This window comes from Callorhinchus milii, unplaced genomic scaffold, assembly GCF_018977255.1.
Source record: "Callorhinchus milii isolate IMCB2004 unplaced genomic scaffold, IMCB_Cmil_1.0 Scaffold4, whole genome shotgun sequence".
Classification (NCBI taxonomy): Eukaryota; Metazoa; Chordata; class Chondrichthyes; order Chimaeriformes; family Callorhinchidae; genus Callorhinchus; species Callorhinchus milii.
Genome location: NW_024704745.1, coordinates 17,096,536 through 17,115,748, shown reverse-complemented (window position 1 = coordinate 17,115,748; position 19,213 = coordinate 17,096,536). Strand labels below are relative to the sequence as shown.

General features: G+C 38.2%; 1 protein-coding gene across 2 annotated transcripts; it reads right to left on the bottom strand.

The window, feature by feature from the left end:
• Positions 1-346: 346 nt before the first annotated feature.
• Positions 347-19,151, bottom strand: tmco3 (transmembrane and coiled-coil domains 3). Of its 2 annotated transcripts, none has more exons than XM_007891607.2 (13): positions 19,103-19,151; positions 16,447-16,971; positions 15,054-15,233; positions 13,761-13,952; positions 9,743-9,871; positions 8,642-8,734; positions 7,673-7,859; positions 6,354-6,471; positions 5,891-6,086; positions 5,242-5,392; positions 4,117-4,196; positions 2,723-2,872; positions 347-2,592 (listed from the first exon to the last, which is right to left on the bottom strand). In XM_007891607.2, exons 2-13 carry the CDS (start codon positions 16,927-16,929, stop codon positions 2,479-2,481), a joined length of 2,073 nt encoding a protein of 690 aa, XP_007889798.1. In that variant the 5' UTR covers positions 16,930-16,971; positions 19,103-19,151; the 3' UTR covers positions 347-2,478. The 2 variants fall into 2 exon arrangements, with proteins under 2 accessions (XP_007889798.1, XP_007889797.1); XM_007891606.2 differs by having other exon boundaries at positions 19,015-19,114.
• Between the last annotated feature and the right edge of the window lie 62 nt (positions 19,152-19,213).

Below are 19,213 nucleotides of genomic sequence, written 5' to 3'. Positions count from 1 at the left end.
TGAATGCATTTATTCCAACATTTAGTATGGCAATGTTTGCAGGATTTATTCGAGTGCTTGTGACAATAGGTTGTACTAATGCTTCACTGAGCAGTACTGAGGATAACTTCAGCTGCATCTTAAAAGGCCGAAACAGGATCTCCGTGGAGCCAAACTGCCTCTGTGAAGATACATCTGCAGTAATCGAGACATTGTTGATAGCTGAAATGTCTACCTATCTCCTAATGGGAAGGGCTGCCCTAGATAGGCAAGTCCTGTAAAATGTATGTAATATGTCATGTTTATGCATTATTTTCACTAATGTAAATAGACACATCCAAAGTCAGGGCATTGTTTTTTTAAAAAACCTTTATTTAAAAAAAGATTTACAATGCATGTATTTCATTGCAACAATAGTCATTGCATATTGAATGAGAAAAACATCAGTGATGTGATCAGGTAGCAAAAGCTACAATAAAATACTATTACAAACAATTGCAGTAGAATCTAGGTTTAGAAAGCATAGCCAATAATCTTTAACAGGATATGGTTAGAGGAAGGTTTTTTTAAAAAAAACATTTTCTGTTGCATTTATGAGCTGAAGTTGAGCAATAACATTAATATGGATGGTAGTGGTACATCTTTATTATCTAGTCTGCAAAATCAATTACTACTAAATAAGGTATAGTTAGCCCAGGTCTAACCACACAGAACTGTTATTCTGAGTGATGTACAACAACAAAAATTTCTGTGGAAGGCCAAACACACTTTGTGGAACTGTATAAATGGAGTGTGTATCCCTTTCACTGAACCTGTACAGGTTCAGCTGCCGAGACTCCCTGCACTGTGTAGCACAGAGGAAACTATGTACACAACAACCTGATGGCGTTTGATGAAGTTTGTATTTTTCAGCATGGGAGCTGGCCAGCATGGTGAATGTGGAAGCACTGACTAGCCAGGTTGGGATTTAACAACTATATACCACCCTTCACTTGGGGCACTTAACAGTGGCTTAACTTGACACCAAGCTAGGGGGAGGCGACCTTAGGCATGGTCGAAAAGGAAGATCTTCAGGTGCAATCTGAAGACGGACAAGGAGGGAGAATGCAGAGGGACAGAGGCTGGGAGTTCCAGCTAAAGGCACGGTCACCAACGGTGGAGCAGAGAGTAAATGGAGAAAGCCAGAGCCCGCTGAGCAAAGGGAGCATGTAGTGGAGTGTAAGCAGGTTGGAGGGGAAGGAAGATGCTGGGACATGAAGTGATTTGTATGCAACTGAAATTGATTTAATGGTCCCTTTATACCTTGGTTCAACTGTAGATTGCAATTTTTAGCTAAAATGAATGATTGTCACTTATAATTAATGGCCTATAAGAAGACAAAACTGTAAGAAGCCTGTGTCCAGTTCCTGGGTCTGTTTAACTAGTGATCATCTATTGGTCCCATATCCCATATGCTTTGGCCTATAACAGATGTTCAAACAAGATTCACATGGCCATAAAATGTTCAATTAAAATATCAAACAGAGGAATGCACTAATGTGCAAATGTACATGGAAATTAAGAGTCATCTATTGAGTGATTCTCTTGGTCATCCTGAAACTATATTTGATAAGTGGGTGTAGTGCAATTGAAGGAGATTCAAGGAATCCAGATTGCGATCTAACAGCCAAATTCTCTTAGCTCAAGGAAATGATTGTAGCAGTGCAATTCACTTTGGTCTATAGGTCCATACATACGGCTTGAAATCAGCGAAACTGCTTCTGCAATTTCCTAACCTGAAATATATGGCAATCAGATTTACCCTAATCTTCGGTTTATCTCAGTCCACATCTAAAGAAGTGATGGCATCTGCAATAGGACAAAATTTTGCTGTTGCCAACCTCTTTTTGTGTGTAATGACTGGTTCAATCCATTAGTGATGGAGATGAGACCAGACCATCTGAAAACTCTGGCTTCAAATTCAATCTACATCCCTCTCTCCAAACCTCCTGATCTTAACCAATGCTTTCACGCACTTTATTGGAAACTAGTAAAGAAAATTGGTTCAATTCTTGATTTAATATGTACAGTATAGCTGATTCTTTTAAGCGTCTTTTAAACAATCCATTACTGACACCCAAAAAACCATATCCATTGTTATCAAGTATAAATCTCATTTAACTGCTTGACTGCTAATTCAGAGTAAACTTATTTCACACTTTCATCAGGAATAACAAAAAGAGATGACAGGATGTAGGAATAGCATAAAACAAAAACAACCATTTCCTTTTCCAATCCAGGAGTTTACAGTTAGACGGTTAAAGGCAATGAAACAGATAAAGGTGACCGCATTTTAATTTTAAGGAGATAAAATTGGCGTTGTAGTACATCTGACTCAATTGCACAGAGAAACAGAACTTCTTTAAACAAGCTGCAGAAGGCAAAGAAAAATAGCATCCAAGACATTTGAAGATAAAACCAAACCCAGGACGATGCTTGAAAAAGCAGTGGATTTCTCGGTCACGTTATTAATCGCTTTTCTGCTTTAGGTAAGCATTTCATAATCGCTGCTCTCCAAAGTGCTGGGGCGAGTAAAAGGCTTAAAGTAGTGACACTCAAGATGAGAAGGTAGACCTTTAAAGAGAAACAAATTAATTAACATTACTTTTAAGTTTACTGCATTATAACACAACATGCTAAATAACATGCACAGAGGTAAACATGAAGTTATAAATTTGATAGAACCAACTACAGAGTAGTTCACCTCTCGAGAAATGATCCTCGACCTGCGAGCCCGACTGCTCAGAACAAAGGAGAACTCACTGACTTGTGCCAAACCAGCTGAAACTATCCATTTGATGTATTGACTGTTTTTAGGCAGGATCAGTGAGAGCACAAGTACTGCTAAAACGAACTGGAAAAAAAGGGAAAAAAATATGCACATGATTATATGTACTTTAATTTCTGCTTTGGATATCGATCATCCCGTGACGAGCGCTATATAAATTAATTTTGTTGTTGCTTTGTCTGATAATCGCCAACAAAGTAATGTTTATTACACTTCTTGCGCAGTGAAACAAACCCATTAAGAAAAGCTGCAGAAGGTAAAGAAAATAGAACTTGAGACATCTGAAAATAAAGCAGATCCCACTTGGAAGCAGTGGACTTCAATCAAGTGGCTAATTGCTTCTCTTGTTTTAGTAAGCATTTTTGGTTAATTTTATTATACACGTAGCAGACACAATGGCCTCCTGTGGTGAACATTGTTATGTTTCTTTTTCTATTAAACTGCTACTGAATTTTTCACAATTATTATGTCTTACCATACAGATATGTACAGTAGAAACTGTTATATATAATATAGTCAAACTAACCATCCTAATTTGAAGTATGATCTTTTAAACCTTGAATTTCATGTCTACTATATGCATGTTTGAATGTATATTGTGATACAAATTATTGGACCTCATAGTAAGAATTAACCCTCTGAGTTCTACTGAGTAGTATTTAAATCTTTAGAGAACATATTCATAATAATAATAATCCTTGCATTTGATATAGCGCTTTTCACGTCGGGAGGACGTCCCAAAGTGCTTCACAGAACACACTGTAAAGTGAATTGACTGTATATATTTGTGGGCGAACGTGGCAGCCAATTGCGCACAGCAATGTCCCACAAACAGTTGTAGACTGAATAACTAATTTATTATTGTTTTTGGTTTTGGAGGGATTATTATTAGGCGTGTGGAGTAAGGAAACTTGCCCAAGGTTTCGACCTGCCTGGAATTGAACTCAGATCTCTCGCTTGCAAAGCGAGTGCTCTAACCACTGAGCTACAGGACTCCACACTGAGCTACAGGACTCATACTTTCAATGATGTGAAAGTTTCAAAATCATATCTGGACATTTCCGATGTTGAGGTTTTGTAAAGAAGAGCTAACAAACACATATACAGAGTGCTTTATTTGTATTCTCTCATAAACTAAATAAGTTTAGTAAGCAAGTTTCAATTTAAACTATAATTAATAAATTGTCAGATTCCATTCAATGATTTCTGACTGTGGCTGCATCATGAACCTTTAGCACTGATGTCTAACATTGAGCAGCTGAATAACAACAAATGATTTTAATCCAAGAACTACTGTACATTATTTTTACCTTCAACAGCACCACTGCTAGCGTGAGAGACATTAGAACAGTCAGTTCATAAAGCACAAATGTTGGAAAGACATGAAGACCTGCAATGAAAACAAATACAGTAAATACGAATGGGATCAATGGATCACTTGCATTTGATTCACAGCTCTATTTGAAAACATCTGAAAGCATTCCACCCAATGAATTATTTCTGAAGTATTAAATAAGCAAACATGGCACCCGATCTGCACTAACTACATCACCTGAAAAAAAATGAATGTCCAATATCTTGAGGTTAGGTAAAAGGGGAATATTGGTCACTGGGAAAACTCCCTGGTCTTCTTCAAAATAGCATCATGAGATTTTTAATTCTGACTTTATCAGGCAGGTGAGAACTCAATTTAATGCTTCATTTCAAGGACAGATCACATTAAATAAGTAGATATATTTTCCTTATCAGATCTATTGGATATAAAATCTCAGTCTAATCACAGCAAGATTATTTGTCTCCATCTCTGTAGAGTTACTAGATGCCCAAGAAGGCTTCTCAAACACAAGAAATAGTTTCTGAAGAGCCCAAGTTTGTCTAATCATTGCTCATCCTTCTAACACTGGGGATGTACCTCTGCAAGTCTCTAGGCTTTATCTTGGGGGTGTAAACACTGAAAAAACTATATGCAGTATTTTTGTATGGCCTGTCCAGAACCTATACAGTTAGAAGGATCAAAATACATGATTGCAGTTCTTATAGGTGAAACAGCATGCTTTTTATTTTCACTGTCACTTTAATTTACATAGTGAACCTCACTTGTGGAAACAAAAACATCTATCATAAATTAGTATTTAACTTATATATACCTTTGACTGCTGTAAGACATTTCTGCTTCCACAATACGATGCATTTTTAATATAATGACCTAAAGAAACATTCTGCAATTTTTTGGAGGGATAGAGATTTTTTTTAAATATAGCAGAACTTTAGAATATTTCTGAATGTTATTGTATTCTTACAACATTACAATAACAGCAAATTAACTGAAAATAAACATGCCGTTGATTTAGATTTTGTTTGGTACAGACATGCTACAACAGTCATTAAAAAAACAAACCTCTATACGTTTGTGAAACTTTAAGGCATTCGCTTACCAATAGATGCAAAGAATATGATCACAAGAAAATCTTGTACCGATTCAATACACAACATGATTTCTTCTGTAACAATGTGTCCTTGTGATGAAATTAATGCTCCTGCCAAAAAACAGCCAAGCTCCATGGAGACATCCAACGTCTCAGTAATCTGCACAAAAATAAAACAAAAATTAAAAAAAAAATTCTCCTAATTGGCTTCAATTCCTCTCATTTTATTCTTTGTTTTTTCAACTTTACTTTTTGTGAGCTGCATGCGACCGAGTGAACAGCAACACACAGCACAAGTACATGCAGCACTATTTTGGTAAACACGCAGGTTTTATAAGATAAAAATTTCAGTTGTACAAAGAATTACATAGTCTGTTACATCACAGAAACAGGCCATTCAGTATCAACCAATGTTAAAAGTTAGTTTCAAACAAAAACATATTCTGAATAATGTCAAGGCATCTTTTCTGATAAGATCTGTAATACCTCCTACCCTCCCCGCCCTCCACTGCTCCTGATCCCAACCACCAGCTCGGGTGCGGATCCCTGACTGTTCAGCGCCTTGGGACGTCCTCCTGACGTGAAAGGCACCATACAAATGCAATTTGTTGTTGTTGTTATTACACTAGAATTTGAATCAAAGTGAACATTTTATTACCATTAACATAAGAAAGATAAATGCTGAAATTCCTAGGACAATAATCTCTTTATTTCCTTTACCCTCTGTGTGCAATTTTCTGCAATATGGTCCAATAAGGTAAGTCTTTAAGACAAGGCATATCAGGAGAACAGCAGCCAACGAGAACAGAATTTGACCAATTAAGATGAAAATCCTCAACATTTGTAAAAAGATGCTGGATAAAAAGGAGAAAGGGAAAATAATGAATGAATTTATATGTTCAAACATTTAAAAATATTGATACTGTTCTTGGTTCTCATCTATATAACTTCCATGTACAATTAAAATATTGGTGTCAATCTATGATTGGTGTCATTCTATCTTTAAGAATTACAAGATATGAAATTTGTGTGATCAATTGGTACTTCCAACCATAGATAACGTCCCACATTTAATATTTTTACACATTGTGACAGGCAGACTACAAAAGATGCACAATCACCTGTCAGTACTGCTGGTCGCTGCTTGATTCACTGTGGGCATCACAGCAATGAATAAGCTCAGCTGAACATCCTGCATGATCAGCATTCCAAGCAGTGTGCTGCCATAGTCAGCATCTCCTGATCAACAAGAAGCAAGTCTAAATCAAAACTGTGCACACCTTAATATAATTAATTATTATCTACACTAATAAAACGACAAATGTCTTGTCTGTGCTTCAAGAAGGATCTCAATAACCGATTGACGTAGAGACATGATTTATACCTCATCAGAAAAGTCATGCACCATGGAGTGACATGGACATACTTGGTTTCAGGTATCTCCTATTGTTCATGAGTTATGACCTAAAATGTATTTCAGTTTTACTTTTTTTGCTGCAGTTACACCTGGTAGCCACGGAGTCAAAGTGGCACTGTACGTCACAGAGCACCAATGAATGTACGCACGCACTGCAGTTACGCCTGGTGGCCTCGCAGGCTGATTGTGGCGCTGTGGCATCCTGGTTCATAGAGCACGCACGTAACCAAGCGGCGGGAACAAAATAAAGAACACAGACAAAGCTAAGCTGCGGCAACAGTAACAAAATTAAATTTTTAAAGCAACTTTCTTGTCGAGAGGACTCCCAGTGATTATAAATTATACAATTATATTTATCATTATAAAGATGCTCAAGTGAAAATCAAACCTTTCAGGATAAGTAAAAATACTAGACAAAAGAGACAGGAGCCCATTAAATGTAACTGAGGAACAAAGAGCAGCGCGGCTACACTTCAAAGCTGAAAGGACTGACACAGCGTGCCAGGATGAGTTGGCCACTCAAAGAACAGCACGGCCAAAATGAGTCCTCCCACAGGAGTCCTCCCAAATGAGTACAGATAAAGATGAAATGTCTGTCTGTGTGTTTGTCTGTGTGTCAATCTGCATTCCATACTGGATCCTTTGGTTGCAAGCAAAGCTGCAATGGGTTAACCTTCAAAAGAAATAAGCTAAACAGCTGCTCGTAAATTTTAATTTTACTAAAACATGAAGCATTGGTCCAATTATGTACATGTATTGCTAACTTTAGCTCACCAGGAACTGTTCAAAAGTCAAAGTGGAACACAAAAACAGCCCTGGTGCACAGAAATACACGTAAACTGGATGGATATCTGCATTGACTTGCACAAAACATATTGTCACTAAGTAGCCTTGTATTTTTAAGATTGACAACAAGTTGCAATTATGCAGTGCCAAACATTTGATATTGCACAGTTTGATGGAGTATTCAAAATTATAGCTATAAAATGTGCATCCATTTCACGCTTATTTAAAAAAAATTACCTTCTTTATCTGCTCTAGTACCAACAGCAAGAAACTTAGATACCAGAGGGGTACTTGATAGGGACAAACATGTAGAAATGAAGACACTTTGTATTGGTCTGATATTTAACAGATGCCCCCAGAATAATCCAAATGCAACCATCAGTAGTGTCATATAACAGGTACCTTGCAAAGAAATCTTCCATACCTAAAGACAGAAATGGGTAGATTTGTACATTTTTTGGTTGAATTTCTATGTTTCCTCATCTGTATTAATTACATATTGAACCTTAAAGCGAACAATGATTTAATGTTGTAACTGGTAAGAGTCTTCCAAAAAAAATGCAATTCAAAATTATTTCAATCAATAAAAGTCCTACAAAACTAATTTTATCCCAGAGAATATTCCAGAGGGTATGGGATAGGGCAGGGCAGTAGGGTTGAAAGTACAGCTTGGTCTGAGAGTCAGTGCAGACTTCATAGATCAAATAGCCTCCTTCTGTACTCTAAATTTCTACAATATAGCATCATCCTCAATTACTTCTGCATTTTATTTCATCACAAAATAAAGGGAGCTCAGAATATCAGAGCATCGTTTGTTTGTTGCTTTTTGTAAACTTTTGCGTTCATCACCGTGAGTGATATTAGTACTGGAAAATGGAACACATTTAGGTTTTAAGTTTAGGATATATGCCCATATAAGCAGACACCATGTAAAAGTTATTAAGGATACTTATCTTTGGAACAAAAGAGGATTTATGTAATGCTATCCTCTTTTAGTATATATATGTAGAGCAATTTTCCAGGTACAATTCTATTCTTTAACTATTCAAAAGCCTTAAGTCTTACAACTCTGGTGTAGAACACAACTTCAGTGTTTTCTCTTCCTACACTGGGTTCACAATTATTCAAGAAATTTTCTAAGAGTAAACAAATAATATTGAATGATTCATTCAATCAAACATCGGACATGAAATGGAAAGTTTGTACCTTTCTGAGTCTTTCAGGAGAGAACTCCAAACCAACCACAAACAAGGTGAAAAACACGCCAAACTCACCAAGAGTCTCTATTTGCACAATAGACTGCAACAAAAAAAAGCTACATGTGGATTTTCTGTACAATCAGAAAAAATAATTGTTAAAATATTATTCTGAAACAAATGCAAAATCAGGGGCGAGCAAAACATTTTTAGGATCATATTGATCATAAAATGGAGATTTTATCAAGTGAAGGAGAAAGGGAGGGATAAAAGTGTTGAAGCATTTCATAAAATATAAATATTGAGAAATGAAGGAAATGTTGTAATACAGGAAAACACAGCAGTCAACCTTCGCGAGTAAACAAACAATGAGATGAGTGTTCAATTAATTTGAATTTGGAGATAAACTTGGATTAAGTAAAAAATATGAAACAGAGTAACAGAGGCAGACTCGATGCTTCTTTTATATAGGAAGAGAGCAACACTGCACCCTCATGAACTACCACTGCAATCATAAAAGATAAACAGGATGTCAAGTGACCATGTGATTATCACATGCACATAAATTACAAGATAGATGGAATTTAAAATGAATAAAAAAAATAAAAATAAAAAAAGTGGGATGATGATCTGGAAATAAATCAGCATATAATAATACAACTTGGTGTCTTATCTGAGTTAACATCCCACAAAATTAGTGTAATTACATTTCAAGATGTAAAAAAAAGTAAAAGATTGTTTGTAGGACACTGCTGTGTGCAATCAGCTGCCACATTTCGCCCACAAAATACAGTCACTATACTTTACAGTATACTCTATGAAGACGTCTTGAAGATGTGATAAGGCGCTATATCAAATGCAAGGATTAGTTATCATGATTATTATATTAAAAAAAAAAGCCAATACATTCACTTGGAGAAGGTTAGGGGCCTTGATAAGGCATATTCCCATCATAGTTTCTGTTTTTCTTTGTGTATTTGTTACATATATATATAGTAACATGAAGACACTCGCTCAGATATAATATTTACTATTTAGTACTGTTTATTTTATAATTAACTTATTTGAATGATGAAATATCAAACACTGCATAACAGAATTTAAATCATACCTTGATACTGTTGAATCCCGAAGGGCCCAATAAAACTCCAGAAATAATGTAACCAAACATTGTAGGAAACCCCATCAATGTACAAAGCCAACCACAAGGTAAAGATAGTGTCACAACAGAAACTATGTCCTGCAAAAAGTTTTAAAAATAGTTTCTATAGATTGAAATAAAAACGTGAAACAATTTTCTGCAGTTCAAATCCACAATCTTTCTGTAAATTCTGTGAATTTATACATGCTTTTTAGCTACATTTATCAGACATTTTAGCAGACATTCATCACTTTGAAGCAAGAAAGATCATCTGACTTTATACAATTTAACCTATTATCTAATTTTAAAAAAGCTTTTCACAGTTTCACTGAGGTGAGCAGTAACTTAATGACTGGTCAGGATAGGTGAAACGAACCTTTTTTGATAAATTGAAGGGAAAAAAAATACTGAGCAACCCTAAAGCAAAGACAATTTTGAGATACTTGAAAAAAAACACCTCTGAACAAAATAAGACTTCCTCTTTTTTGGTCCAAACTAGAAGAACAGACTCTGAGTCAGGAGCAGAGGCATGAGAGCGAGGGGCGGGGCGAGGAGAGCAGTGGGGATACCGGCCACAGCGAGGAGAGGCTCAGATAAAAAAACAGCAAGAAAATTAAAAAGTGACGTCAAAGCGACGTCACAATCAAAAACTAACAGCTAACACTAACTAACTGTAAACTAACACTAACTATTAACTAACACTAAAAATAAAAACATTTTTAAAAAATGTTAATTAAGAATTTAACTTTTAAAAAATAACAATGATAAATTAAATAAAACTTTAATTCACAGTGGGGGGAGAGGTGACAATGGCGAGGCAGGTGTTGTGTGAGGACTGTAACATGTGGGAGTTGCTGGAGGGCAGTCTGAGCCCCCGCAACCACACCTGCAGCAAATGTCTGCAACTGAGGCAGCTCCAGCTCAGAGTGTCTGACATCGCAGACATTGCGCAGCATCAGGGACGGTGAGTGCTTCCTGGATAGTTTCATCCTGGAGCCAGTCACTCCCCTGAGGCTCAGGGAATGTATAGATACTAGTATCAGCCAAGGACAGGATAGGGTGTCTGACAGGCAGGAGGTTAAGGGAACACCAGAGAGAGTGGCAGTGAAGCCTCAGGCTTTAACCTTGGCCAACAGGTATGAGATCCTGTGAGGAGGAAGGAAAACGTGATTGCAATATTAGGGGAAACAAACAGAAAGTTGTAGTAATTGGGGATGAGACTATCAGGCGGACAGATACACTTATCTGCAATCACAACCGGGAGACCCGAAGGCTTTGTTGCCTTCCTGGGGCCGGGGTGAAGGACGTCTCAGCGGGGCTGGAGGAGAAACTAAAACATGAGGGCGAGGATCCATTAGCGGCACTTCACATAGGTACCAATGTCATATGTAAGGCATAGTTGTGATGATTTGAGGAGGGAGTTCAAGGAGCTGGGAACTCAATTAAAACAAAGAACATCAAAGGTAGTGATATCATGATTGCTGCCTTTGACATGTGCAAATTGGTACAGGAATAAGCAAATTAGAGAGTTAAATGCATGGCTGAGGGAGTGGTGCGGAACGCAGGGGTTTCATGTTATGGATCACTGGCACGAGTATTGGGGTCAAAAAGATGGGCTCCACTTAAATCAGCTGGAACAAATGTACTAGCAAACCGAATACATAGGGAGGTAAATAAAGCTTTAAACTAGTAAAGGGGGGGTGGGGGGATACAATTAGAAATAAGAGCAAGCCAGCAATATTAAAAAAACTAAAGGTGGCAGAACAGAATAGTGAGAGATAAACAGAATAGGTCAAAGAGGGGTAAGAAGCTCAGTAAAGAAGATAGGGCATCAGAGAGTAGGGGAAATGGTAAGAAATTAAAATCGCTATATCTGAATGCACGAAGAATAATTTGGAATAAGATAGATGAATTAAAGGCACAGATAGATGCAAACAGGTATGATCTAGTAGCCATTACTGAGACATGGTTACAGGGAGATCTAGGCTGGGAGTTAAATATTCCGGGGTTTTCATCTTATAGGAAGGATAGACAATGTGGAAAATGAGGTGGGGATGGGTAGCCTTGTTAATAAAGGATGGAATAAAAACAGTAGAGGAAGGATTTCAAATCAGATAACCAGGATGTAGAGACCGTATGGGTAGAATTACGAAATAACGAGAGGCAGAAAATATTAGTGGGAGTAGTTTATAGACCCCCAAACAGTGATCACAGAATAGCATAGGGTATTAATCAAGAAATTAGAGGAGCATGTAGTAAAGTAATAGTGGGTGATTTTAATCTCCACATAGATTGGGAAAACCAAATCGGCAAAAGTAGGGTAGAGGAGAAGTTTATAGAATGTATGAGAGATAGCTTTCTGGAGCAGCATGCCGAGCAACCAACTAGGGGACAGGCCACCCTGGACCTTGTTTTGTGTAACGAAACAGGGCTAGTCGGTAATATAGATATTAAGGCTCCTCTAGGGCAGAGTGATCATAACATGATAGAATTTAGTATTAAGTTAGAGAGCGATGTAATCAAATCCGAAGCAAGGGTGTTAAATTTAAATAAAGCTAACTTTGCAGGTTTGAGTCAAGAATTAGCTAAAATAGACTGGGGAATTAGATTAATGGATATGACAATAGACCAACAGTGGCAAATGTTTAAAGATGTAGTGCAAAATTCTCAGCGGTCATATATTCCCTTGAGGAATAAGAGTACCACAGGGAAAGCAGTGCATCCGTGGCTAACTAGAGCAATTAGAGAAAGTATAAAACTAAAAGAAAAGGCCTTTAAAACTGCCAAAAAGAGTAGCAAACCTGAGGACTGGGAGTGTTTTAGGGACCAACAAAGGAAAACCAAAAAGCTCATTAAGAGCGAGAAAATGGATTATGAGGGCAGTAAGGAATGCTAGGAACATTAAGACAGATTGTAAGAGATTTTAGAAATACATTAAGAGGAATAGGCTAGCAAAAGTAAATGTGGGTCCATTACAGGCAGAGACAGGGGGAATTATAATGGGGGATAAGGATATGGCAGAGTCCCTAAATAAATACTTTGCTTCTGTCTTCACGTTAGAAGACACAAGAAGTTTACCAGAAATAGAGATGAACCAAGAGGCTAATGATAGGGAGCAACTTAGGGAAATTTACATTAGCAAAGAATTGGTGCTTGGGAAATTGTTGGCATTAAAAAGTGACAAATCCTCTGGACCTGATGGTTTGCATCCTAGGGTTTTAAAAGAGGTAGCTCATGAGATAGTGGAGGCCTTGTATCTGATCTTCCAAAATTCTTTGGATTCTGGAACGGTTCCCATTGATTGGAAGATCGCAAACGTCACACCACTATTTAAGAAGGGTGGGAGAAAAAAGATGGGGAACTATAGATCAGTTAGTCTGACATCGGTGGTAGGGAAAACTCTAGAAGCCTTAATTAAGGATGTCGTAGTGGGATACTTAGAGGATCTCAATATGATTAGACAGAGTCAACATGGCTTTACAAAAGGGAAGTCATGCTTAACAAAGCTTTTAGATTTTTTTGAGGACATATCAAGTAGATTAGATAGAATCATGGATGTAGTGTATTTAGATTTCCAAAAGGCATTCGATAAGGTGCCGCATAAAAGGTTGATTCACAAGATTAGGGCCCATGGAATTAAGTGGGATACCATTTTCTGGGGTTCCCTTTTCTTGTCTCTCTGTCTATTCTTTCTGGACTCAAGCTACCTGAATCCAGATTTCCCAGCTTGTTTAGTCTACATCCACCTTGAAATTTCGCACTCCTGAAATAAAAAGTACAGTCCACTACCCATCTTTCAGGAAATTTGGTTTGGATAATTTTGTTTTATAAAACTATCACTGAACTCTAAAACAAATAACATTACATTTCCTCCTCGATTTTCACTCAGAGAACACATTATTGTTTTATTCAATGATTTGAGTTCAATTTTTTTTAAAAAAGCAAGATATTTCAGGCTTCTTAAAGGAAGCTGGAAAATGCAGGTTACCTTTATAAAATGATGATCAGCTCTCGGGATTGTGGAGTCCCTTGGTTTTGTAAGTATGTACTGATTGTTCTGAGAGTCAATGAGCATGCTCAGCCCCAACCCATCCTGTACTTCCTGCTGAGAAAGGTTTCTCTCATGGTTTTCATTGTCATCTTCCACTCTAATGACAGCTTCCACATTGACACCTTTAGCCTGGAAAAATACAGTTTGTGCACTTAATATTACAACCTGACATAATATGGATGACCTGCTCAGTCCTATATGATCTTGTATTTTCTTTACTGATTCCGGTCAGAAAGCAATACCGATGTTCATTGTCACTCTGACAGCAGAAACAACAACTTGTATTTATATAGCGCCCTTCACGTACGGCAGCACCTTGGATCGCTTAACAAGGCCCAGTAAAATTATGGATTACAATTTTGTTTTTACAGGATCATCAAGCTCCATGCAAGTGAAGGTTTGTACAAAACACAAATTCTATTCACTTTACAATATATTTTGTGAAGCACATTGAGACATCTTACCAACATGGTAAGGCACAATATCAAATGCAAAGATTATTATTATAAATCCAGGACTAAATAAAGCATAATTTGCAATCTTTGAATTAAAGATTACTGTCGACTTAGATGTGACACTTGGGAGACTCAGGGGAGCCCTCGACAGACTCAATTGAGCATCAAACTGAGTAACTAAACACCACCCTTTACGCAAAAAAGATTTTTCAGATGTTTAAATACTGCAATGCTACCTTGCTTTTACAAGCTTGAGTGGCTAGTAATCAAGACAGTCCCAATGCAATCCAAAGTGCCATTCCATTAAAGTAAATTAAGTCACTCAGCTTTTCCCAGGAATATATGCCCCAGGAATGTCCCAGCAGCTGAGAAATTGAGCTAAAGGAATGTGCTTCATGTGGGGCTTCCGCTCTACAGGTCAAAGATATATTTACGATATTTCAAAATTTGGATGGGGAGAATACTTTGAAAAGAAAGTGACCCCTTAAATTTAAATGTAATAATCAGACTCATTTCTTGTTCAAAATCATTCTTTCCCAGAGCTGAGGAGATATCTTCCTTTGGTCTTTCTGACAGCGCTTCAGGACATCTTCCTGACGTGAAAGGCACTCTATAAATGTAATTTTGTTGTTGTTGTTGATTCCACCTGAAATGTAATCTTTTTAAAAAAATCTTAGTCTCGGCTCCGAATTTTAAAAATAAGTGTTGTAGATAGGGCTTTGCTAACTGAGATACTGCAGAAAGATGAATATTTGAACTCTATTCAGGGACTCACCAATTTATTATCATCAAATACATGATCTTCAATCTCCAACTCTAAGCGGTCAGCAGCCTTCCGTACATCCTCTAGAATTTCATCTAGAATTGATAGGCTTTTGTTCCGATCTTGTATACTTTTTAGAGCTGCAATTTGGTGTTTCTCTGCAGCCAGTAGTTCTACATATTCCTTTTCTTCCTGTAGATTACAAATCAGAAAACATAGATTGTATTGAAAAATATAAGTTCTGAAATCTTCACTCTATAGCAGTTTAGAAGTGGTGGTGTTGCTGACACAGGCTGTCTCTAGGAAACATGATCCTGATAAGATTGCCTTAACCAATGCAAAAATCACTGAGGGAAAGTCTTTTCATTCAGAACCATAGACTTTTGAAACATTTTGGAACAGCAGCTGAAGATTTCCGCCAAATCCATAATTATATGCAGTTCCATTGTTAACATTTAAAAATACATGTACTACAAAGCAAATCAAAAATATAATCTCAAAATGTATAATTTTACAACTCCAAATCCTTTTTTTCCAGTCAAAGTCTAGTTACAGCTGGAAGCAAACCTACAAGACCACTAGATGTGAAGTATTAGCACACCAAGACATGAGTTTCCATTAAGGTGGGATCTTTTTGAGAGCATCACTAATGCCTAGTCATGTTTGTGGTATGGTTTAGATCTCATTTCTGCAAAAACACGTTGCAATTTTAGATCATAGTCTAGATTAACACACCAGTGCAGTACTGAAAGCATACTGAATATTTTGAGATGCTATTTTTTGAATAAGCCAATTATAAAGGATTATTACTATTATTGAGATGAAAGATACTTCTGTCTTTTAAATATCTTGTTAACACAATCGGACTAGAGAAACAATCCACCAGATCATTCACCTCAAGTCTGGCACAAGTGAGCATAGCCTTAAAATCAGAACCAAGCCAAGTAAAAAATGAGATCAAAAAGCATTTCTTCAAACAGAGTTGTGAAGATGTAAAATATGCTTGAAAGCTATAGAGATGCACGGAATGTTTAAAAAGCGATAGATAGATGTGCAGTAGATATTAAGGGTATGGCAAAATGGCAGAGAATTGGGAAATGTTCCTAGAACAGATCTACTTCGAGAATATTCATACTGAGATTATTAAGATTAAACACACCACAACTTTTGTTAAAACACACATTGTTTAATTTCATGCTTTGTGCTGCAATTGAGGAGGGTGGGAAAAGAGGAAGATCAGATAGGCTTTGCAAAGCATAATGCAACATCCTCCCCACTTCCTTGATTAAGCAATCCCAATTGAAATTGTTGTGTATTAAATTACAACTTTAAAAAAAAAGGTTCTTTGAGCCATTACAACCTGATAAGGCCAAATCCCAACATTAGAAATTTACAATATTCTGACCTTAATAGCAGCTTCTCTTAAGGCTTCCAGGCGTTGTTTGCTACTTTCTTTCATGTTCACTACATCTTTGTAATCACCCTGAAGAGCTCTTTGAAGCCCATGGATAGCTTGAAAGACTGATTTTTCACTTTCATTCAACTCTTTCTGGAAAATCTCAAAGGTGTGTATCTGGAAGATCTTTTCTTCGAATGATAGACTGGAGTCAATTTCTGCTGCTTTTACAGCCTTTTTTAATTTGTTGAGTACGACATTTTTATGGAGTATCAGGGCAGATAACTTCTTACAATTGTCCATGACCCATAGCCTTCCCTTGATGATTGCTGCCCCTTTACCTCTGTGCAGTTTGATTGCATGTTTCGCCACACCTACATGTTCTGCAGCTTGTACAAAGCAACACTGAGCCAACATGAGCAGAAACCAGATGATGCTAGGTTTAATCCACATCCTTTTTATCACCAAATTCGCAGGCAGAGAAAAATACATCCTGAACAAGTTCACATCTCCAATGTGAATGCAATAGCAATGCTGCAATAGAAAGTGTTTTGATTAGGATAGTGATTTAAATAATAATCCTTGCATTTGTTACACCACCTTAACACATCATGAAGACGTCTCAAGCCACTTCACAGGATACACTAAAAGCTGAGTGTGTTTATGTATTTGTGGGAGGAATACAGCAGCTAATTTGCATGCAGCAATTTAAATTCTTTAACATGCTCTACATTTGTTTTAAACTTGTGTAATCAGTTTCCCTCTAACAAGAAAAGCTTATATGTGCCTACAACATATGGTGAATATTTCAAACCTCTCACATGGTGATAATAATAATAATCCTTGCATTTGATATAGCGCTTTTCATGCCTTCAAGACGTCCCAAAGCCCCTTCACAGAATATACGGTAAAGTGAATTGACTGTATATTTGTGGCGAACGCGGCAGCCAATTGTGCACAGCAGTGTCCCACAAACAGTCGTGGATTGAAAATGACCAATTTATTATTGTTTTGTTTTGGAGGGATTATTATTAGGCATATACATAGATGTAGAGAAAGACACAGAGGTAGATAGAATGATGGGGTATCCTCTGAGCTTGACACCAATGAAAATAGACCAACACCAACCAATTACAAATAGTGGCTGCACTTAAACCATATGTTAATATGATCATGCCTGCAGAACTAATATTGTTTTGGAAAAGATATTTACATTCATCACTAAAGTACTAAAGATTAAACAATGTTTATTCAGCAAGCGATCGATTACTGGTAAATCATTCAGTCCACCTCTGCTGTAAAAAAAATGCAAATGCTAGAAATCTGCAGAGAATGCTGGAAATACAAAGCATCCAGAGGGAGAATAATTGGCTAATGCTTCAAGGTACCACTTCTCATGAGAACTGATTAAATTGATGCACACTTTTGCTTTTATTCTCATCAAAGCTACACGTTAGTTGGTGGCACTCTTGCCTCGGACTCAAAGTTTGTGAGTTTATGGCCGACGGCAGGATTTTGAACTCACAATCTAGGCTGAGACTCCAATTCACTGTCGGGGGGGTGGGGGTCGCTGATTTACTGAGGTGCCGTCCTCGGAATGAGACATTAAACTTAAGGACTAGGTTAATTGTTCGGGTGAACGTCAAAGAACCCATGGCGTTAATTAAAAAGAGCCGAGAGTTTCTCCCGGTGTCCAGGCCAAAACCTCCCCAAATAAAATAGGTCATTCACTTCTTGGTTGTTTGTGGGTGACTGCTGTTTGCAAATTGACTACAGCACCCATCTACAAAACACAGTAACTACACTTACAATAAATCCTGTGAAGCGCTTCGAGACATCTGCTGGTCATGAAAGGCACTATATTCAATACAAGGATCATTATTAGAATTAAACACACACAGCTCTCACACACAAACATGCACAGGGCGCCCATCTTTCCTCAGCTCCCCCTCTCTCTCTCGAACATTTCAAAGGATAGCACCTTCTGGAGCGCTCTCCAGAATTGCATTTGAGTGTCTGCCACCCTCTCTCCCCTCAATCACTCTCTCCCTCTCTCCCCTCAATCACTCTCTCCCTCTCTCCCCTCAATCACTCTCTCCCCTCAATCACTCTCTCCCTCTCTCCCCTCAATCCCTCTCTCCCCTCAATCACTCTCTCCCTCTCTCCCCTCAATCCCTCTCTCCCCTCAATCACTCTCTCCCTTTCTCCCTCTCTCCCCTCAATCCCTCTCTCCCCTCAATCCCTCTCTCCCCTCAATCACTCTCTCCCTTTCTCCCTCTCTCCCCTCAATCCCTCTCTCCCCTCAATCCCTCTCTCCCCTCAATCACTCTCTCCCTTTCTCCCTCTCTCCCCTCAATCACTCTATCCCTTTCTCCCTCTCTCCCCTCAATCACTCTCTCCCTTTCCCTCCTCCTCCCTCTCTCCCCTCAACCTCTCCCTTTCCCTCTTCCTCCCTCTCTCCCCTCAATCACTCTCTCCCTTTCCCTCTTCCTCGCTCCTTCTCCCTCTTCCCTCCCCCTCCTCTCTCTCCCTCCCTCCCCTCTGGCACAGGAGGTACAGCGGGAGGGCCCTCCTCACCTCTGCTCCAGGGCTTCTCTCCACAGGGCCTCTCTGTGACAGCGGCACAGAGTGAGCAGAGCGGCCCCTCCCCCTCCCCCTCACTCACTGGGTCTCTGTCTGTCACTCTCGGCTCCGCGCGTGCGCGCGCCTCCGCCCCCCTGAGGCTCGGTCAGTGAGAGCGGCGGGGCGCCAGTCGCGGCGCCTGCTGGGAGCTGTA

Bases quoted from the DNA above. Each gene is read 5' to 3' on its own strand.
- tmco3 (XM_007891607.2), bottom strand. From the start codon at position 16,929: ATGTATTTTTCTCTGCCTGCGAATTTGGTGATAAAAAGGATGTGGATT. The intron at 8,735-9,742 runs GTATGATTTAAA...TTTTTGTTGCAG, and splicing joins CGGGATTCAACAGTATCAAG to TCTATTGTGCAAATAGAGAC. The intron at 6,087-6,353 runs GTGATTGTGCAT...CTTTTTATCCAG, and splicing joins GCGACCAGCAGTACTGACAG to CATCTTTTTACAAATGTTGA.